At 35.6% G+C, this 23,850-nt stretch overlaps 1 protein-coding gene across 7 annotated transcripts in view; it reads left to right on the top strand.

The window, feature by feature from the left end:
* Positions 1-23,850, top strand: part of NEK1 (NIMA related kinase 1) — a 220,009-nt gene that overhangs the window by 24,830 nt on the left and 171,329 nt on the right. For all 7 annotated transcript variants that reach the window (XM_003257955.4, XM_012508232.2, XM_030816320.1 and 4 more), the window contains 4 exons: positions 979-1,033; positions 3,017-3,217; positions 7,730-7,790; positions 11,214-11,365. In XM_003257955.4, the coding sequence (XP_003258003.2) occupies positions 979-1,033; positions 3,017-3,217; positions 7,730-7,790; positions 11,214-11,365 (469 nt within the window). The remainder of the gene's footprint in view (positions 1-978; positions 1,034-3,016; positions 3,218-7,729; positions 7,791-11,213; positions 11,366-23,850) is intronic.

The following is a 23,850-nucleotide window of genomic DNA, read 5'->3' as shown; positions in this document are numbered from 1 at the left end:
TTAACCTTTGGAATACTATTCTAAAATCAATAATACATACATGTAAACACATGTCTGTATAAAATGTTGTTAATATATGGTGAGGGGAATTGTAAAAAAGCTATTTGATTATCTTACTGGAAGAACCACAGAAAGAATCACCTTATTATTTATGTTATAATTGAAAGTAGAGTGCTTTCTTCGGTCTTTTCTTCATGATAGTCACTTCTTATTAAATCATTGCTAATATTTCTTGAACACACTATAAGCCAGGTACTGTTTTGAGTTCTGTATATTCTCTTAGTCTTCACGATAATTTTGGGAGATGTGGGTATTAATTATTCCTCCTCGTTTTATAAGGAAACCAAATGCAGAGGGAGGCAAAGTAACTTCTTTGAAATCTTGAGTCTAATAAGTGGTGGAATCAGCATCCAAACTAGGCATCTGGCTCCCAAGCCCATATTTCTAATCACAGCACTGTAGTCTGGCTAGCAGACTATATAATATGTGGGTGGAAAGAGCAATTCTACCATTAAATTCCAGCTACCCTTTATTTTCTCTGTCTAATTGGAAAATCCCAACCAAGGTAACATTGGTCAGTAGCTGTTGCAAATTTCTTAATAAATTTTTAATGTCCTTTAAATTAGTACTTTGTTTTATAATTCTTAAAATCATGGTATTTTACAAATGATTGAAGAAAAAGTTTGAGTTTTATGAAATAAAAATAAACAGAATTTACATGAATTTTTGTGATATTGTTCTTTTAAATATTAAATTTCTTTAATGAAGCTTCAAAGTAATTGTCAGGGCAACCATTTTCTTTTTCCAATCTGGGACAGCTACTTTTGTCATTTGATTATGGTTGAAATTTTTAGTTTTAAAAAATTTTTTCTGGAGCATATTTTTCCAAAACACTTTTATGCTGTTTATGTTTCCTTTAAATGAAAAAATTTTAAAGTACATTACTTAGAGGAAATTTCTCATTTTTATCTTCTCTAGTGACATTTGGGCTCTGGGGTGTGTCCTTTATGAGCTGTGTACACTTAAACATGCTGTAAGTAGAAGTTTCTGAAATACTTCTAAAGTTATGTTAAAAAGTGACTGTAATGTTTTTATTATATTTTAAGTTATATTATCTTTCAGGTAACCCTCATCCTAGAAATTCTCGTCTAAGTCCGTTTTTAAATTTCTCATTTTTTCTGAAGTATAAATCGATTTTCCCTTTATACATATGCATATCAAGTATATTTGCTATTTTATAATATTTCATGCTGTTTTCCAGAAAATTATTTCTAATGACAGAAATAAATTTTGCTATTTTCTTAATGTTAAATTTGGTATGAATTTGATATTTTAGCTTAATAAATTTTACTAGTTTTGTTTTAGCGAATTCTTTCAAAACACCCAGATAGAGTTTGGAATTGAACTAATTTAAAGAATTTCATTCAATATACTCATTGATGACTTTAGAGTAATCATTAACTCAGAGTATTTAAAATATTTACTTTTGAGACTTTTTTTTGAAATAACATATAACACGCTAAAAAGGGGGAGAGTTCTTGTCCTAAGTAGGTTTAATCTTAAAAAAGCAGTTTTTTGAAATGGAAAGTGATTAACATTTTTTACCCACTGATTAAACAATATTGTATTTTCATTACACAAAACTTCAGAAAATATAAATAAGTGAATAAGGATCGTAAGCAGTTCTTCCAGCCAGTATTGACTACCTGTAAAATGAAATTTTTTTTCTTCCCCACAAGTTTGATTAGACTTTATAAGAAATTTTATAACCTGATTTTATTGCTTAATACTATTTGGGGAATATTTTTTCTTGTCATTCTTTTTAATGGTTGCATACTCTTTTACTATATTGCCTTAGATTTTTTTTTCTTTCTTAAGGGAAAAAGCATAAGCTGACAAAGTAATGTGGGATGGTGGTTATCAGATGCTTATTTGAAATAATTGATCAGTTTTTCTGCAACAGTTATTTTAGCTTTAAACCATTGGTTTGTGGGTTTTTAAAAAATCTTTTCATCTACATTGTTCTGTCACCATCTCCTGTATTTTGGGGTTGTTTACTCTTAAGTAGCATGTGTTAAGGTACATGAAATTCGGTAACTTACCCTTTATGAAGAGCATGTCAATTGAGAGATAAACGAAAGTGCATTGGAATAGAGAACCACATCTTTTCTGCATTTAGGATTCCTATTTAGGTGTACAGATGTTTCTATAAGATTGAATTTACTCAAATGACATTTAGGAGAGCTCAACATTTAGTAGAACTTTTATAATCACTGATGCCTAATTTATAGTACATTTTATTTTCTTAATATGTATATTAAGAAGATATCAATATTGTACAATTGTTCTGTAATATTTTAGTGGAGATATCAAAAGCTTAATATTGCCCTCTTTCAAAATGAAATCTTCAGATTTTAAACTGCCCCACTTCTTGTTGTCTTTTTACTTTAAAGTGTATATTGTGTTTAATTCTGACATATATATTCCTATTAAGATATTTTTATATTGCTGATTTCCATAGCTTTTAGGAGCATCACATGCACACATAATAGTGAGCATTGTCTAAAAGGAAAGTATTAGTAGTTTTATTTATTATATTTTCCCCCAATACTTTTAGTTCCGTAGTTAATTTCTTGTTCTAGTCATAACAACAGAGGCACTAAAAGGCAGGTCTTAAATGAAGACCAGTAGGTTGTTCTTTTTCTTCTTGTGGTTCTTTGGCCCTAATTTTGCTACCTCCAAGGCGTAACCTTTCACCATTTGATTATTGTCATAGTTTATGAAACGTTTATTTAATACATCCCATCTTTAAATATTTTGAATATGTAAAAATTACTCTTATTTTTTGAGGGCTGATATTAATTTATAGATAACCAAGTAAACTTTGCTCTAGAAAACATATTCTAATTATTTGGAAGAGGATTGTGTTTCTATTCTACATTGGTAGGAAATGAACTATTTCTTATTACTGATATTCTCAGTTTCAATTTATATATGTTTCCTATATGTTATTTAGTTTGAAGCTGGCAGTATGAAAAACCTGGTACTGAAGATAATATCTGGATCTTTTCCACCTGTGTCTTTGCATTATTCCTATGATCTCCGCAGTTTGGTGTCTCAGTTATTTAAAAGAAATCCTAGGGATAGACCATCAGTCAACTCCATATTGGAGAAAGGTTTTATAGCCAAACGCATTGAAAAGTTTCTCTCTCCTCAGGTAAGTTCTTTTTCCTTTCAAATTAAACAGTAGGGTTATGTTGCTTAGCTAAGACATGGAATCCAGTGTTGAGGAGGGCACATCTGGACCTCGGGGGAATGGCATGCCTTTTTCAAACTACATTGGTGTCACTTTCCTTTCCATGCTCTTTCTTTTTCTTCAGACAGAGTATTGCTCTGTTGTGCAGGCTGGAATACAATGGCAAAATCATAGCTACTGCAGCCTCAAACTCCTGGGCTCAAGCAATCCTTCTGCCTAAGCCTCCTGAGTAGCTGAGACTATAGGTGTGCACCACCACACTCAGCTAAAAAAAATTTTTTTAGAGACAGAGTCTCACTATGTTATCCAGGCTTGTCTTGAACTCCTGGCCTCAAGTGATCCTCCCACCTTGGCCTTCCAAACTGCTGGGATTATAGGTGTGAACCAGTTCGCCCAGCCTTTCCATTCTTACATAACTGTTTTCTTAATGTTTGCTTTCCAGTTGTGCGTTATTCCTCTGTTCTCTGGATTTCTAACTGTAAAATCATTGAGCATTTCTGTGCTTCACTCTCCTTACCTGTGAGCAAAGGGATTATTAAATGTATCTGTAAGGTTGTTGTGAGAATTTAAAGTGATAATACACATAAAGTGCTTAATGTCTAGCATATAAGGGCTCAAAATATTTAATGTCTTAAATATTACCTATATATCAATGTATTTTACTAATACAAATTTTTTTTAATTCTTTTTGAGACAGGTTGTAGTTCTCTGGCGCAGGCTGGAGTGCAGTGTTATGATCATAGCTCACTGCAACTGCCATCTCCTGGGCTCAAGCCATCCTCCCATCTGAGTCTCCCAAGTAGCTAGGACTACAGGCACATGTCACCATGCCCAGTTAATTTTTGTATTTTTTGTTAACACAGGGACTCACCATATTGCCCAGGCTGGGCTTGAACTCCTGAGCTCAAGTGATCTGCCCACCTTGGCCTCTCAAAGTGCTAGGATTACAGGCATGAGCCACCACGCCTGGCTTATAAATGTATTATTAACATAATTTATATATTATATTCTTTTTGATAGGAAATGACTAGACACCATTTATATGTAGGTATACTAGATTACTGACTCATGATTTCTCCTTTAGTGCACACATATAGGTGCATAATAAATATTTGTTGAGTTTAACTGAATTTTAATTTCACAAGATTTTTAAAGCAATCTATATCAAATCAGTTAGCATAAGTTATTCATAAAAATGTGATCACCTGAAATTGGAATTGTTTTACTTTTCTGGTTTAGTGAGGCCTTTGTTAAATAACTGTTAACCTCTTCAGTAAATAAGATTTTCAGCAAAACTATAGTTTTTTTTATTACTTTTATATGCTCATGGAGGAGAAGGAAGTATCATATATCCTTCTGACTTAACAGAACACGCATGTGACCAAATACTCTTCAGAAAACAGAGATGTTGATTTTACTGTTACTACCAGGAGAATGCATTAGTATGCAAGAAAGCCGACTAAAATTTGGAGATTAAAGGTTACTTGTATAGGTCATAGCAACAGTCTCTGAAATGTGGGTGTCTTACAAGACTTCTTTGTTATAAATAATGTTTGCGAGGACACTTTTATTATGTAGTGTACTATTTTTTTTTGGCAGCCACTAGAGAACAAACAATGACTTCATTTAGTCTTGCTGAGGTTTCTTTCTCCCCATACCGGGAGTTGGGACATACCGTCTCAAGGCTGAAGTACTGGAATTTATCTAGCTAGCAATGAAAGAAAATATTCAAGCCTAAAATGTGCCAAACTTATAATATGAAAAACAAGGGTAGATTGTGATTATTCACATATCAGATATTTGACATTATGTGTTTAGGATATACATAGACCCTACTTGTTACTATTTAAGCACCACTTAGATTTCATTCTTCATGAAAACCTTTATCTGCTGTTCCTCAGATTTGTTTTCTACTATATATCACTTGTTGTTTAAAGATAAAAACCTTTATCTGCTGTTCCTCAGATTTATTTTGTACTATATATCTACTTGTACTTAGGTGAGAAGCTTTGTGATACTTTTTTTTTTTTTTTTTTGAGATGGAGTCTCACTCTGTCACCCAGGCTGGAGTGCAGTGGCGCAGTCTTAGCTCACTGCAACCTCCACCTCTGGAGCTCAAGCAGTCCTCCCTCCTCAGCCTCCTGAGTAGTTGTGATACATTTTTTTAAAGGCTATAACTTTGAAACAATTCATGAGCTTTACTCTAACATATGAACTATTATTTCCAGTATCACTATAATGCTCCCTACCATTTTAATACCCAGTCCTCTCAAGGCCATCAACCGTGGTTGATAGGGCCTAGTTTTCAATCTTGTGCACTTTGGCAACTTCTTCCTGGATAGTGGCTTGAAAAACCATGAATAAGTTCTGATTCATTAGGAATATAGGGGCTGTCCAATGGAATGCTCTGTGATGATGAAAATGCTCTGTATCTGCATTGTTCAATATTGTAGCCACTAGCCACATGAGGTTAGTAAGCACTTGAAATGTCCTTGGTATAACTGAAAAGCTTCATATATATATATATATATATATATATAATAAAAAAAAAATATAAAAAAAATATATATATATATATATATATATATATATATATATGTATATATCAAATTTTAATTCAAATAGGTGCATGTGGCTAGTGGCTACTCTGTTGGACAACACAACATAGGGATTTCAGGATCTTCTTGGATTCATATGCCCCATCTCTCAGTTCACATGAGCATTAACACAGGAAAACAAAGACTTCTCCAACAGTGCAAGAAATGATTAGATTAGGGGACAAGATGGAGATCATAAAACACCTATTTTCTTCCAAGAAAAAGAAAAGGAAAAAAATGTATTTGTTGAGAAGAGAACTCACGTTCACATGGTTGCTCTAAATTGCCTGTGAGCCAGACTTGGCTCTTACATTTGTTGGCTAGTGAAAAGATTCTCAAACTTCAGCATGCATCAGAATCACCTAGAGGGCATTGCTGAGTCTTACCACCACAGTCTCAGTTTCAGTAGTTTTGAGGTGGAGCCTGACAGTTTGCATATTTACTAAGTTCCAGGTAGTGCTGATCCTGCTGGTATGAGACTTTGAGAATTGCTCTAGGGATTTTCTTAATGGGAAAAATGACCCCCTCAGATCATGTATTTTTTTTTTTTGCCTATTGGAGTGTCTGAACCACTGTTAATATAGGAAAATTCTCTCACCAAGGCTCAGTTCTCTTGAAAAAAGAGAAAATTCACTTGCCTTTGCCTTCCCCACAAAGTAAGAAGAAAAAGCTTAAATCGAGTTAATTCTTTGTTGGTATCATACTTTTGAAGTTAAGGAGAGAAAAATATGCAGTAAGGAGAAAAAATTACTTGCAGAAAATGTAAATGATTTTTGTTTCTGATTTATAAACATCTATGTTTATAAATGCTGGAGAATATATAATGGAGCGTTTATACTAATATTAAATGGAGACATTTGTTAAATTAAGAATATTTACATATTTATCCAATAACAATAAAATTAATTATAATTTATAATTATGAGCTACAAAACTCATTGGAGATGTTGAGAATTCAGAGTAAAGTTAAAATAACTGAGAGATTACTAGATACTTTCTTTTGATAATGAAGTGATTCTTAAGTAGTTTTGAAGAAAATTAAGGCTATGGATGCACATAGAATATAGAGATTTTTCCAGATAGGTAGTTGTGTTAAATTTTTGAGAGATGAAACAGGCAAGTAATGTATGGATGCCTACCTTGTTCACTAGATTAATTTGAGAAGAAAGCCTCTATCTGGAGAACAAATAAAAATAGTGGTGCTGGGCACGGTGGCACATACCTTTACTCCCAGGACTTTGGGACACTGAGGAAGGAGAATCGCTTGATCCCATACATTTGAGACCAGCCTGAGCAACATAAGGAGACCCCCATCTCCATAAAAAATATACCAAAAAAAGTTTTTTTTAAATCAGCCTGGCATGGTGACACATGCCTGTGGTCCCAACTAATAGGAGGCTGAGATGGGAGGGTTGCTTGGGCCTGGGAGGTCAAGGCTGCAGTGAGCCATTGTTGTCTCACTGTACTCCAGCCTGAGCGACAAAGTGAGACCTTGTCTCAAAAACATACACCCATAGATACATACATAAATAAGATTGGGAGGGAGTTAGCATGAGAGGAATTTATTGAATGGATTTTTTTAAATTTTTGTTAATTTTTAAAATAGAGACGAGATCTCACTGTGTTGCCAGGGCTGAACTCTAACTCCTGTGCTCAAGCAGTCTTTCCCTCAGCCTCCTAAAGTGCTGGGATTTCAGGCATGAACCACGACACCTGGGCTTCTTTTTTTTTTTTTTTTTTAAACTTGGTTTTAGTACAGTTTATTTGGCAACATAATTACTACTGAAAAAGGGGAAAATGTATTATGAGTAATGGGTAGGTTTTTTATTTTGGAAATGTAACATCTTTTCTAATTTTTTTTCTCTTTCAATCTCAGCTTATTGCAGAGGAATTTTGTCTAAAAACATTTTCAAAGTTTGGATCACAGCCTATACCAGGTAAATGAAATCTGATACGAAGCCTTTCATCTGTTTGCGGTAATCAAACCTAATTAAACTGGAAATATATGTAGATATAGTAAGTTGGGATAATTCTAGGATAAATTTAATCCAGAGGAAATGCACCTTAGAATTATTAATGATTTATGGCAATATACAGTTTCTTATAAATTAATAACATTCTCATTTATTGTCCATTTTATTTAAATGAAATCTGGCCTGAAATCTTATGTCTTTATCAAATGCCTAGCTGGTATTTTGAGAACGTTGTTACAGAATTATAAAATGTCCGATTTTGGTGTAAATCTTTATATAAAATATTATCTTTTTTTTTTTTTTTTGAGTTGAAGTTTCGCTCTTGCCCAGGCTGGAGCGCAGTGGCGCAAACTCGGCTCACTGCAACCTCCGTTTCCTGGGTTCAAGCGATTCTCTTGCCTCAGCCTCCGAGTAGCTGGGATTACAGGTATCCACCACCAAGCCCAGCTAATTTTTTGTATTTTTAGTAGAGATGGGCTTTCACCATGTTGGCCAGACTGGTCTCAAACTCCTGACCTCAGGTGATCCACCCGCCTTGGCCTCCCAAAGAGCTGGGATTGTAGGCGTGAGCCACCGCACCCAGTCATAAAATATTTTCTTTGAGAAATATTTCATATTCTGAATTTTTTTAAGTAAGTGAATGTGAAGTCAAGCACTTTATTAAAGATAGGTTTTCTTTTAAACAATGTGACCAGTGGTATTAGAATCATTGTAAGATTGTGGATATGGTTATATACTATGTGTATGTATTTAGATGTATCTATGTGAGAGGGAAATTATTTTTTTCCTGAATAGAATGATTTCAGAATGGATTTCTAAAATCAATGGAAGTTATTTAATACATGAAGGGTATATTGTTTTTCAAACCTAATTATTTGTACTACTGCATTTTGAGTTTGGATAAATTAATAAAAATATATATCATAAAAATGAGCCCATTTAGCTAGAAGTGGTATGACTGTGTGTTCTCAGGAAGGCAAGCTGCGTTTAGCCCTTCTTTTTTTTTTTTTTTTTTTGAGCTGGAGTCTTGCTCTGTCGCCAGGCTGGAACGCAGTGGTGCGATCTCAGCTCACTGCAACCTCTGCCTCCCGGGTTCAAGGGATTCCCCTGCCTCAGCCTCCCAAGTAGCTGGGAATACAGGCGCCTGCCACCATGCCCAGCTAATTTTTTATATTTTAGTAGAGATGGGGTTTCACCCTGTTGGCCAGGATGGTCTCAATCTCCTGACCTGGTGATCCGCCTGCCTTGGCCTCCCAAAGTGCTGGGATTACAGGCGTGAGCCACCAGCTGCATTTAGCCCTTCTTAAAGACCCTTAGACATCCTCTCATTGCAGAGACCACCAATCCCTGAGAAGTCAACTCATTTAAACAGAATTTACCGGAGACCAAGAATCGGCATGATTTCTCTGGGCAGTGGGCAGTCAAGCTTCGTAGAAGTCATGTCTTAATCAAAAGTCTCTTTGTCACAAAAGCTGGAAATACCCAGTGTCAGCACGTTCTTTCCACCTGGATAAACCCATATAGGAATTAGAAAGTAATTTGTCGAGTAGTGTTACTGATAAATACTTTGTGGCCTCCAGTCCCCTATGTTAAACTTCATGCCGTAGGTAGCCTTGTCAATGATCCTGAAAAATAATCTAAAATCAGATAAGTAATTCTTCCTTTTCTCTGTAAAGTAGTTGGGACTATTCATATCTGTTTCTTAGAAATCTTTATTTTTTATGCTTTTGTGCCTCTAGCCCCTTTTCTGGCATACGCTGTATTTCTTTGATTCTATTAACACGTTTAGCCAGGTTGCAGTATTGTGACTGTGTGTGTATATGTGTATGTGTATGTTCTAATTTGATTGTGCAGTTGAACTCTCAAAGGGAAATCTTGTTTTTCTCATGCTTCCTGGTTTCTGGGTCAAGATGCAGTTGGACTATGTGTTTGGAAAACCTTACCCTATCACATCGTATATCCCATATTGTCAACAAAAATTACTTCTGAATCTCTAAAATGCCGACTTAATGGCTTATATTGTTTTTATTTTTAAAAAAGTTTTACTAAATTATATGAAAAATAGATATTATAAAAATGTTTTAAAAGAAATGAAAATTACTCCAATTTTAACACACACTGTTATATTTGATATATTTTTCTGTGATGATATATGCATAATAACTACAGATTTAGAATACGTTGTTAGAAGTTTTGTTTCTTTTAATTTGTACTATTATATGATGGACATTTTCTATTACAATTACATTTTTTTGAAGAACTGAGTTTAGTCGTAGGATTTCATTTTGAACTACCAGTTAAATTTTTTTCTCCTTTCCCTTCCTAAAAAGGAAGAACACTTCTGGAAGAGATTGATTTAAATTGATTTAGCACAATATAAAATCCTGAGCTAGAGAGCAATCTGAAAGTGGAAGAAAGCAAGCTGCTGCTCAGGCTTTAGGGGAGTTTCAGCAGAGGGGTATCTTGGCAGATATTAAAAATAAGAGAGGGAAAGAGGGTTTCAATAAGGGTTTATGTAGACTCTGACTTCTTTTAATATCTTCCAGAGATGTGAATAAATAGTAGAATTTTCTTTTTATAAGGGTGTTTTTCTTGAACTTATCCCTTCTAAGACTGAACCTCATCTAGGCTTCAATAAGGGTTAAATACATAATACTGCAGGGTTTATTCTTGTGCATGGAGTTTCTCTGATTATTTCTTTAATATCAATTCATAAATAATATTCTTAATATAGATTGCTCTCCAGAAAGTGTAACCAATTTATATTTCTGCCAGCAGTCTATAAGGTACCCATTTTGTGGAACCTTTAGTGATAATGATTGTTTTAAGATATTTCTTTTTTGACAGGTCTGTAGGTGTAGATACCATTCAGACATTATATGAAGGAAAAAAGTTGCTTATATTGATGTAATTAATGCTTAACAGTGGCTCTTGATTATCTTCTGATTTTGAAAGTAGTTTCTAAAATGTGAATTTTTAAAAAATTATTTTTAATAGCTCTATTGATACATAACTCACATACCATACAGTTTATACGTTTGGTGTCTGCAATTAAATTTTTTTTAGTATATTCACGATTAAATTATTTTTAGTGTATTCACCGATACATGCAACCATTACCCACAGTCAATTTTAGGGATTTTTTTTTTATATTAAAAACTTCAGCATGTTAGAGGAATTTGGCTTTTAGCTTCTGTCAAAAAATGACTTTAGGGTAAAATAGTTAAGGCATTAGTAAATATTAAGGGATGAATTAAGATATTTGATAGAAAGTTTCAAATACTATCAATGATTATGAAAATTAAACAGTGCTATCTTGAAGAATTCTGAAAGTAAAGAGTTGATGCAAAGAACTGCAGACAAAATTCTTTGTATCTTTTCATCTAGCTAAAAGACCAGCTTCAGGACAAAACTCAATTTCTGTTATGCCTGCTCAGAAAATTACAAAGCCTGCCGCTAAATATGGAATACCTTTAACATATAAGAAATATGGAGATAAAAAATTACATGAAAAGAAACCACTGCAAAAACATAAACAGGTATGATCATGTTACATACCATGTGTTAATAACAAATACAATTCAACCTTATTTCATTGCAGCTCAATTCAGTTACCTTGATATTATAGGATTGCTTTTATTAAGTTACCAAGGAATGTCCTCCTTCTGTGTTTTACCAATCCTCTAAAACTGAGAAGCCTTACAGGAGTCATAAAAAGTCATTAAGTAAATATACTAAGTAATTAGTGCAATAAAAAGCGAATGACATTATAAATAAAATAACTTTTGAACAACTTAAGCAGAGCCATTTGTTTTTGTGCATAAATGAAATAAATACCTATGACATTCTGGATAAAAATCTGGAAATATTTGGTATTTGAGAATTCACAATCAGATAAACAGAATCATAGAGCTGGAAGGAATGTGATCATGTAATCTACTCTATCATATTTCAGATGAAAAATGAAGGCCTGTAGAATTTAAGCGACATGCCCAAGAACACAGTGATAGTTGCAGGAATTTGACATTTTCTTTATGTCGATAGCTGCATGCTTTGGTATATGGAGCTTGTTTCACTTTGGATTACATACACATACATATACATATACACAGCCTTAGATATGTATGTATACACACTGCTGTAAGATAAACTTTTTATAGTAGGAATGATCAGTCACTTTGTTTAAAATCTATCATAGGTCAGGTGTGGTGGTTCATGCCTGTAATCCCAGCACTTTGGGAGGCCAAGGCGGGTGGATCACCTGAGGTCAGGAGTTCCAGACCAGCCTGGCCAACATAGTGAAACCCTGTCTCTACTAAAAATATAAAAATTAGCCGGGTGTTGTGGCGCACACCTGTAGTCCCAGCTACTCAGGAGGCTGAGGCAGGAGGATCACTTGAACCTGGGAGGCGGAGGTTGCAGTGAGCCAAAGAGTGCGCCACTGCACTCCATCCTGGGTGACCATGAGATTCTGTTTCAAAAAAAAAAAAAAAAAAAGAAATTTAGAAAAATTATAATAATAAAATGAGAGATCGTAAATTTTTTTTTTTAAAGCATACAGTAATAGCAGATACAGGAGGCAACTGCTATTCCTAGTGCTGAGGCAGAGTACCCAAAGAAGACACAAATTTTTAAAGAAACCCTAACCCCATCCTGAAGGCTGAGATTCCGACCTTACTGGGTAGGGTATGGCAGTAGCTCACTCGATGGCACCACAGTCTGGGACTGGCAGAGAGGAAAGTGTCCACTGCGGAGCTGACGAAACTCCCTGTGAAACTTCCTGGAGTGTCAGTAGAATGTACTGGGAAGCCACTTGAGGAGCCATTGAACTCACTGGGAAGCCTGCTGGGGTGCCAGTGGAACTTGTCTGGTGCTGCTCTAGCTGGGATGCTGGCTGAGGCATCAGCAGAACTCTGTGGGAAGTTGTTCTTGCAGGTGCTGCTGAAACTCACAGGGAAGCTCGTAGGGGCACTGGCCAAACACTCCTGGAAGGTGCCTGTAGGGCTGAGTGCTGCTGTTTGTCCCACTTGCTGCAGTAACAAGAAGAAAAGAAACACGCTAATCAGGAAGAGAAGCTTCTTCCTTTGCAGTCACCCTCTCACTTTTACTGACAAAGCTTAATATTGTGTTAGCGATCAAAGAAGAAATGTTTACAATGTCCAGCTCTAGCATCACAAGCTGGACAATGAAGAGTAGATTTGGAGCTGAGGGGCAATATGATAACTGGCCTGCTGGTTTTATCTATCTTTAAAAAGGTGTATTCAAACCTGAGTGGGCCAATTCCATCTTATCGTTTTATCTCTCTTTACTTCAGTCACCACAAGAAGCCTAGGACTCCAGCTTTCCCTCACTGCCTAGACTCTCCCATCGCTGTAAGACTCTGGTCATACCCTGATCTGCCCCCACCCCCTGCATAGTTTTCTGTAGGTTGGTGCAAAAGTAATTGGGGTTTTTGTCGTTGAAAGCAAAACCGCAATTAGTTTTGCACCAACCTATAATCTATTCCAGGAAACTCTCTTATAGTACATTCTTGGCAAAATCCACTGTATTTTAAACTTCTAAAGATGTCTTCACCTTTTTTGCTTGAAAACCTGGTTTGTCCCTGAACACACTGTTCTGCAGCTCTCTTACATGCTGGCTGTTTTCTCTAATCCCTTAATATTACTGGGTCTAGAGGTAGGATGAAGGAAATGTTTCCCTTGCTTCTCATTGCCAGACTCTCCCTGCTGCCTAACCCTGCCATTCTCCTCATCCCTCTACCTTGATGCTTTTGCTACCAGACTGTATCTACTGCTCTTCTATGTTAGGATCGTCTGTAGACACTTGTCTTTTTTTTTTTTTTTTTTGAGATGGAGTCTCTGTTGCCCAGGCTGGAGTGCAGTGGTGCAGTCTCAGCTCACTGCAAGCTCCACCTCGCAGTTTCACACCAGTCTCCCGCCTCAGCCTCCCGAGTAGCTGGGACTACAGGCGCCCACCACCACGCCCAGCTAATTTTGTTTTTGTATTTTTATTAGAGACGGGGTTTCACCGTGTTAGCCAGGATGGTCTCGATCTCCTGACCTCGTGATCTGCCCGTGTTGGCCTCCCAAAGCGCTGGGATTACAGGTTTGAGCCACCACGCCCGGCCAACCCTTGTTTTTTGAAGAGTTTAACACCTGACTCACTGTCACTCATTCCAACATTGTCATAATTCTTTACAGTTTTAGTATAAAAAAAAGATGATACTTCCTATATAACATGGCCTTTTGTTTTCATTTTCTTTCTCTTTTCTTTTCTTTTTGAGAAAGAGTCTTGCTCTGTTGCCCAGCTAGAGGACAGTAGTGCGGTCATGGCTCACTGCTGCCTCCACTTCCTGAGCTCAAGCAATCCACCCTCCTCAGCTTCCTGAGTAGCTGAACCACAGGCGAGTGCCACTACACCCAGCTAATTTTTTATTTTTTGTAGCAGTGGGGTTGCGCTATGTTATCCTGGCTTGTCTCAAACTCCTAGGCTCGAGCAATGCTCTTGCTTTGGCCTCCCAAAGTGCTGGGATTACAGGCATGAGCCACCGCGCCTGGCTTATTTACTTGATCATTCTCTTTCAAATATCTTGTCTCCCACTTAAAACTCTCACCTATTGCCATGCCATTAAAATTTTTATTATCAATAATAACAACTGTTTCTTAGCCTCATTTATAATCATCCCATTCCCTGATCACTACTTTCTGTGTTTCTAGCTTAGGAGTCTGCCTCCAAAAGATCTGTCCCATTTGGATCCATGAATCCTAATAGCTTCCTTTATTCCTCCCTCTTTGTTTCTATTTTCCTTACCTGGCTTAAATTCCATATTCATTTATAATAATTTCCAAAAGATCAGCTCTCTTGCCTTCTCTTCCATTATTACCAATAACCAAAAAACTTAACTTTGTAAATCCAACTCTCCACTTCCTTTGTGCCTGAACCTGGTCAGTGGAATATGGCTGGAGAAAGCATATGACTATTGTAACTAGTCTGACTTTCAATATGTAACCAACAATGTCAAATTAGCACCTTCTGGTCACCCTATTATATTTCCTCAGGGTATTTACTCTTCTACTTCCTAGGTAATTATTTTTTACCTTCTCTTTGCTGTTCACAAGGACCAATATTTTCTTCCTACTTCACTGAGAAAATAGAAGCAATTGGAAGAAAACTTTCCCACAATTACTTCTGCTAGTCAGTCTTACCTGTTGGCAAATATTTTGCCTTTCTTCCTTTTACTTTGGATGACCTGTTTCTGTTCCCAGCTAGGGTCAACTCAACCATTTGCATACTGTGATTCTTTTTTGCCTGCTAAAGGACTTTGCACTCTCTCCTGCATCATTATACTTTTTTCTCTCTGCTAAATCATTCACGTTAGCAAACAAATATCCTACATCTTAAGTCTTTTTAAAAAGGAACTTTCCCTTATGTCCTTCCAACTACCTCTATATTTCTGGTCCCTTTAACAATAAAGCTCTCCCAAAAGATTGTCTATACTGTCTCCAGTTCATTTCATTTTGAACCCACTTCACTCATGGCTTTCGTTGTCACAGCTGTTATGAAACAGCTGTTGTGAAATGGCTCCTGACATCTATATTATTAAATCCATGGGTCACTTTTCTTCTTCCTTGACCTCAGTTTTTGACTCATTTGATTGCCTCCTCCTTCTTGAAATATTTTCTTCATTTGAGTCTCTGGTATTACATTCTTCTGGTTTTCTTTCTACCTCATTGACTGCTGCTTCTCAGCCTCCTTTGCAAGTTCCTCCTCGCCTCTAGGGCTTTTAAATGCTGAGGTGCTCAAGGTCTGAGGCCTCAGATATCTTCTCTTTTGTATCCATATGAACTTTCTAGTGGATAACATCTATAAGCTGACTCTCAAATTGGACCCCTTTCCTGAACTTGAGACTGATATCTGTCTTAACATCTCCAGTTGTGTTTCTAATAGACATCTCAGAATTAACATATATAAAAATGAACTCTTGATTTCTCTGCAAATTGATCTTACTTATTTCAGTAAATGGGAACTCTGCCCTTCCATTTGTTCTCATCTTCCATATTGGAGTCGTTATTGACTGCTCTTTCTATGTTGTATCCTGTCAATCGTGACTTCAAAATATATTCATGGTCTGACTACTTCTCATTATTTTTACCACCATATTAGTCCTAGCCACCCTCACTTTCCACCAGGGTTATAATATTAATCTCCTAATTAGTCTAACTGCTTTCAGACTTACCCTCTTAGTCTGTTCTCATGTGAGCAGCCCAAATGTTCCTTTTATGATGGAAGTCAGATCGTTACACTCTCCTGCTTGAAACTTTTCAGTGGCTTTTCATCCCACTCAGTAAAAGCCACGGTTGGCCGGGCCCGGTGGCTCATGCCTGTAATCCCAGCACTTTGGGAGGCGGGTCTCTTGACCTTGATCTCACAAGGTCAAGAGATTGAGACCATCGTGGCCAACATGGTGAAACTCCTTCTCTACTAAAAATACAAAAAAAAATTAGCTGTCCATGGTGATGTGCGCCTGTGATCCCAGCTGCTCAGGAGGCTGAGGGAGGAGAATTGCTTGAACCCGGGAGGCAGAGGTTGCAGTGAGCCGAGATCGCACCACTGCCCTCCAGCCTGGCGACAGAGTGAGACTTGGTCTCGAAAAAGAAAAAAAAAAGCCAGTCTTTACAACTGTCTATGAAGCCCCCGACAGCCTCATTACCTTTCCAAGCCTCATTTGCTACTCTTCCCTTGCTAGTCCCAGTACAGCCTTGCCAAACCTGTTACCCTTAAACCTGCCAAGTACTTACCTGCAAAAATGAGTTTGTACTTGCTGCTGTCTTTTCTTTGAGGTCTGTGCTCAAAACTTGCTTTATGAATAGAGCCTTTCTTGATCACACTATATCAAGTAAAAACCATCCCTCTGCACCATCCCCATATTTCTAGTCTACTTTGTTCTGTTTTTCTCCACAATGTTATCCCTTTCTAATCTATTTTCAATTAGTTTATTACCGGTTTCCTCCATTTCAATGCAGAAATTCATGAGGGTAGGGATTTTTGTTGTTGTTGTCCACTAGTTCCTGGCAAATAGTTCCTGGCCTCAAGTGATCCACCCACCTCGGCCTCCCAAACTTCTGGGATTACAGGTGTGAGCCACCACAACCAGGCTAAGCTTTTATTCTTAATGATTAAAAGTAACTACTGAGGTGATGGATATCCCAGTTACTCTTATTTGATCATTACACATTGTATGCATGTGTCAGAATATCACATCTATCCGATAAATATGTACAATTATTATGTATCCATTTTTAAAAATAAAATTTAATGTAAAAAACCTACTTCAGGTTGAGGTAATGAACAAGAAGCTCTAGAACATTTGAAATTGATTCTGTACATACATATCTAATTCTTGAAATAGAGACTTGATTTCTATTAAAGTTATTTGGTTCTTTGAAGTAATTTGAGTGGTATAACTTTGTAATTTTTTTCTGTGAAGTATGTATTTTAATAAACTTGCTATAATTTTTAGTGTGCTTTTTAGAGTTTTATATAATAAAAGAATAAATCATATCCCCAGTATTTACATACTGCATTTAATGTTACTTAATTTTGTTGTGGGCCTTCCTTTTTGTTTTTTGGGTTTTTTTTTTTTTTGAGATGGAGTTTTGCTCTTGTCCCCCAGGCTGGAGTGCAATGGCATGATCTTGGCTCACTGCAACCTCCGCCTCCCAGATACAGGCAATTCTTCTGCCTCAGCCTCCTGAGTAGCTGGGATTACAGGCATGTGCCACCATGCCGGGCTAATTTTTTTGTATTTTAAGTAGAGTTGAGGTTTCACCATGTTGGCCAGGCTGGCCTTGAACTCCTGACCTCAAGTGATCCACCCGCCTCAGCCTCCCAAAGTGTTAGGATTACAGGTGTGAGCCACCACGTCCTGAGGGCCTTCCTATTTATATTGAAATATATATTGCCTGTATTTTTAATATAGCTCAGAAAGTTTATAGGTAATTTTGTGTTCTGGTGTTTTTACTTAGTGTTATATATACTTTTTGTATATTTTTACTTGTGATTATCAGTGGTTGTATTGTATTTCATTGATATGAAATCAGTTAGGTTGGTTGGATTCTTATAAATGTCCTGTTTTAAAAAAATGTGCCCTGGATCAAAATTTCTTTGGAAATATGTTTTATGTTTTCGAATGGAGTTCAGTGAAATATGAATTCAAAGTAAATTTATTTCATGGACCATTTTTAAGATGTTTATTTGTTCTAAATGGTTTACAAATGTAATCCATTTTAATGTTTGGAATATATACATATAGAGCTCTCTGTCTTCCCAGGGAATAAAACTACCATTGTGGGGGTAGAGAGAGATGGGAAGTTGGGGGTGTTTGTATCTTTATGTCATTATGTCTGTAAGGAATACACTCTTGAGTGGACTTGTAGAAGCGAGTTGCCTTATCTCTTGGCCATGTATCAGCCTGACTGAATGGAGAGATCAGAACTGTTGGTGAATCTGGATAAATGATATCATAGAAAGTCCGTAGTGTTTGAGCAGGATTATAGCCAAGTGTATAATCTGTTTCTTCATATGACTGATGGGATTCAAGTAATGTATTGGTTTTCTTAATGTTTTCCTTATATTCAATTAATATTCAGTATATAAAAACAGCATGCTCTGGAATTTTCAGATTTCAGTTGATAATATTCTGAATAATATCTCTATTATCAAATATTCTGAATCATAGGCAAATGATTCAGATGGTAGTTATAAATGTTTTGAATTTCAGGCAGAGTCATTGCCCTCAAACTTCATTAGGCAGATAAGTATGGTCTGAGTTAGACCATTGAGAACTAAATAATAATCAGCACTTGAAGTATTATATAGCTTATTTTAAAAACATTTCACTGGCTGAGCACAGTGCCTCATGCCTATAATCCCGGCACTTTGGGAGGCCGAGGCGGTTGGATCACTTGAGGTCAGGAGACCTGCCTAACCAACATGGCAAAACCCCGTCTCTAGTAAAAATACAAAAATTAGCCAGGCATGGTGACATGTGCTTGTAATCCGGCTACTTGCGAGACTGAGGCAGAAGAATCACTTGAACCCGGGTGGTGGAGATTGCAGTGAGCAGAGATCGTGCCATTATACTCCAACCTGGGTGACAGAGTGAGACTCTGTCTCAAAAAAAAAAAAAAATTTTTTTTTTTTCACTTAAAACTAAGTTTCTGTGAACAACAATGTGAAAGTATTTAATGCCAAAGAACTGCACACTTAAAAATGGTTAAAATGATAAATTTTGTTTTATGTATTTTACCACAATGAAAGAAAAACAACATTTGAAGCAAAGAAAAAGTAAGTAGAAAAAAAAAAGAAGCGGCAATCAATTGTGTGGAAAGTTTTTCAAATCTTCTAACAATTAAAAGAATTAAAATAAACCCCAGATTTCTGAAGTATTTTAAACATGATTTTTGCATGATTGTAAAAATAGGCTTTTCCCTTGATTTTTTTTCTTTTTTTTTGAGACAGGGCCTGCACTGCACTCAAGCCGTAGTGCAGTGGTGCAATCTTGGCTCACTACAACCTCCACCTCCCAGGCTCAAGCAGTCACCTCAGCCTCTCAAGTAGCTGGGACTGCGTGTGCATACTACCACACCCAGCTATTTTTTGTAATTTTTGTAGAGACGGGGTCTTGCCATGTTGTTCAAGCTGTTGTCAAACTCCTGGGCTCAAGTGATCCACCCACCTCGGCCTCCCAAAGTGCTGAGATTACAGGCGTGAGCCACCACACACAGCCTTTCCCTTGATTTTATTATCTCATTTTTTTAAAAGATTTCTTTTGCCCCTGGAAATTAAAGCATCTTTTAGGTTGAAATTCACAATGGCTCGTTAGAATTTTTAACTTCAAGCCTGAAAAAGGAAACTTTAACCACTCAAGATACTGTCATGTTTTAATTGCACAAATTTAAGCTAATGTGCATTAAGTTGTTATTATTCAACCTGTCCACAAAATATTCATGTATCGTAAGACTTTTCTTTGCTCCAGCTCCTGTAACAGTCAGTTTTTTTTTAAAGGCTCTCTTAAAGCAAAGGAGTGGCCATTAAGCCACCAGAGGGAGCTCCTTGAATATATTATATTATACTTCAGTACTTCGGCTGTGATTTTTAAAAAGAACACAAACAGTTCTCTCAGTGTGGATGTTTTGTGTTTCATATTATTCTCTTCACTATAGAAATAGTGTTCTGAAAATACCTGTGTGATCTTAGAGGAACAGTTTAGTATTTTCATTTCATAAATATTTGAATATCTTATATGTAAGGCAATATGGACCATTAGAAGATGAATGCAATCTTTACCTTCATGTAACTTACCCAGGAGTATATGAATATGTAAACATTCTCTTCTTATTCCACACTATTGTGTAATATATATATATATATAATCCAGTTATTTATATTGAGTTGCTGTATTAATGTTTTTAAATTGCTTGTTTGGTGTTGTAGTTCACAAATTTTGAGAATGGTGCTAGACTGGCTACTAAATTTAACCTGTGCAACATGTCAAAATATAGAATGTAGGGCTCTATGTCCAAAGATTATGATTTAGCAACCCTTGGGATATGTATTTCTAAAAAATAGCTTTATTGAGATATAGTTCCCATACTATATGTAATTCACTCATTAAAAGTTTTCAATTAAATGGTTTTATGTATTTATAGAGTTGCATAACGATCTGCACAATCAATTTTAGAACATTTTTATCACCCCAAAGGAAATCCTTTTTTCATTAGCAGCCACTCCCCATTCTTCCCCCAACCCCGCAGCCATAGGCAGCCTCTGATCTGCTTTCTGTCTCTATACAGATTTGCTTCATCTGAACATTTTATGTAAATGGAATCATATAGTATGTGGTCTTTTGTGACTGGCTTCTTTAACTCAGCATAATGTTTTCACAGTTGACCTATGTTGTAGCATGTGTCAGTACTTCATTTTCTTTTTATTGCCAAATATTCATTTGTTTGGAAGGAATATGTATTTTTACAAAGCTTCTGGATAACACTCCCCACTGTTTAAATTCTGTATACATACAACATACCTTGAAATGTTAACTATGTTTTTGTAATGATACTATGAGGAGCATTATCTACAATTTTTATTTCTTGTACTTCAACTGTAGTGCCCCCAGAGATCTCTCATAAATATTTTAAAACAAGGGGTTGCCATCCATTAGTGGTGGCAAAAACATTCTAGTGGGCAAAGAGCAGGGAATTTTTTGTTTGTTTGTTTCAAGTGAAAGAAAGTAGCAGGGTCTGCTATACATAGTGAAGGTATTTTATGAAACTTAGGGGTGTGTATATATCTTCACTGAGTCCAGATAGGAAATATATTTCTTATTGTGGGTCGCCTTTAGAAAAAGTTTGAAAGCTAATGTTCTTTAAATGTTTCAGCATTATTTTTATCTCATCAACTCTAGTGTCTTTTCTGGGGTAAAGTGGTAACGTAAATGGTTAGCTTAAATAAGAGCTGAATTGAAATAACTAGCCAAAATTAGAGGTCAGGAGTTAGGAACTAATAATACAGTGAAGGCGTGGGATAGTTCTAAGAACCCACTGCTTGGGTTATTTTGTCAGAGAGTAAATGCATTCTTTAGTTAATCATAAGAGTGGAATCAAGTGTGAGATTTAGTACCGCTTATCACATTGTTGCTATAGCCTTGAGTTATAACATACCAATAAAATTGGTTTATGATCATTTAATTAAAATGCCAAAGCACATTACAAAAGATTCATTATTATCATTTATAAGTTTATTAACCCATTGGGTGGTATTAACATATTTTAAATATCAGCATTTTCCTGGGCTCATACTCAGTAATATATTCATTGAAGTAAAATAGTTGTGTTTCATTAGAAAGAAATATGCAGTTTAAATTATACCATTGCTTTCTAAAGCAGAAATGTTATCCCTTTGAATTGTTTTCAGTGTGAAAGTAAATTTTTGTATGCCTTTCTAATTTTTTAATATATTGTGAGACATTTATTTCAAAAATGATGTGAGGGTCATGTTTATTTTGTAATATTTTGAATTTGCTTTTCGGGGTTAGAATTTTAGTGCCTATCTGTTATGGTCATTCTACATAATTTAGAAAACTGAAGCAAAGGATAATATATAAAACTAATTTTATACCAATGACTTATGTTAAAATATAGCTGTGTTAAAATGGAATTGTTAGTAGAGACAACTTTTAATGATATAATCAAATGCTGGATTATTTTACTAATAATGTAAATGACCATCAAAATATTTTTTCCCAAGTAATTTTTTTAAGTAATGTCTGCTTTCCTTTGTATCAAAATCCAGTGTAGGTGAAAAATTGTACAGTATGCTTTTAAAATCATTTTTTCTAAGGTGGCTGAAAAATATATAAACACTGGTACATGATAGAATAACTTAAACTGTTCTATACATTTTTATCTTTTTTGGTATATGGAATTGTATTTAGAATTGTTTGAAAAATTGGTCATGCATTAGGCTTAACCTTGATTACAAAATTGTGTAGTTAACACAGGGTAAAACAAAACTGTAGATCACTTGTAAGAACACATGCAGAAATCCTGGAAAAAAGAAAAGGACTTAAAAAGGGGGAAATCAGGCAGCAGTTTATCAAAAAAATTAATAATTATCAAATAGGATTTATTACAGCAATACAGGGACGTTTCAACAGTAGAAAACCAATTACTGTAATTTTACTACATTAGCAGATTAGAGAAGAAAACCATATAAAAATCATCTCTGTAGATGCTGAAAATTTGGTGAAACTTAACACTAACTTTTGTTTTTAAAAGTTTGATTCAAGAAACAGAAGATAAGTTCTAATACAGTATGTATACATACCTGAAACCTATGGCAGGCTTTATACATAATGATGAAACATCGGAAGCATTATCATTAAAGTCAGGAACAAGAAACCGGGATTTGCTGTCATTGCCGTCGTTTAATTTTGCCAGAGGTTCTAGCTAGAGCAATTAAAAAGAAAGAAATGTAAATATTGGAAGAGGAGAGAAAACATAGACATATCATATTTACATTTGATATGATTACCTACCTAGAAAATCTTGGTGAAGCAGCATTGAACTATTAATAAATTAAATAAAGTGGCCTGATGGAAGGGCAACATGTAAAAAATAAATGATTAGAAAATAAATGGAAAGAAATACCCACAAACCCCCCCAGATACTTGATTTTTTTATTTTTTATTTTTTTTTTGAGACAGGATCTCGCTCTGTCAGGCTGGAGTATAGTGATGTGATCATGGCTCACGGTAGCCTCTACCTCCTGGGCTCAAGAAATCCTTCCACCTCAGCCTCCTGAGTAGCTGGGACAACAGGTGCGGGCCACATGCCTGGCTAATTTTTAAAATTTTTTGTAGAGATGGGGACTCACTATGTTATCCAGGCTGGTCTCAGACTCCTAGGCTCAAGCAGTCCTCCTGTCTTGGCCTCCCAAAGTGCTAGGATTACAGGTGTGAGCTACCACAGCAGCCCCGCCCCCAAATACTTTAGAATAGACCTAATGAGTAAAGTATAAGATAATTGTGAAAGAAAGGAATCAAAATTAATAGAATGCTACATATCCATGGAGAAAACAGATGCAGATATAAATAATAACGTGAGTGAACCTTGAAAACGGTGTTGAGCAAAAGCAAGATACAAAAGAATATATATTGTATGATTCCATTAACAACCCCAAAGTTAGGTAAACAGTATATAAAAGAAGAAATGTAAATATCTAATATATACCATTATGCATTTCACCCATGTAACCAAAAACCACTTGTACCCCTAAAGCTATTGAAATTTTAAAAATTAGTCATTTTTCCATCTAATAACACATTAATATTACATGTATGTAAAAATCATAGCTAAAATTATTGTATGTATATAGTTGAATTGTATATATATCTAAGTACATAAAATAATCTCTAAAGGACACTAATGAAAATATTAACAGTGGTTACTGTTACCTCTGGAGG

Source organism: Nomascus leucogenys, chromosome 7b (assembly GCF_006542625.1).
Source record: "Nomascus leucogenys isolate Asia chromosome 7b, Asia_NLE_v1, whole genome shotgun sequence".
NCBI lineage: Eukaryota > Metazoa > Chordata > Mammalia > Primates > Hylobatidae > Nomascus > Nomascus leucogenys.
This window is presented reverse-complemented; position numbering and strand designations above follow the sequence as displayed.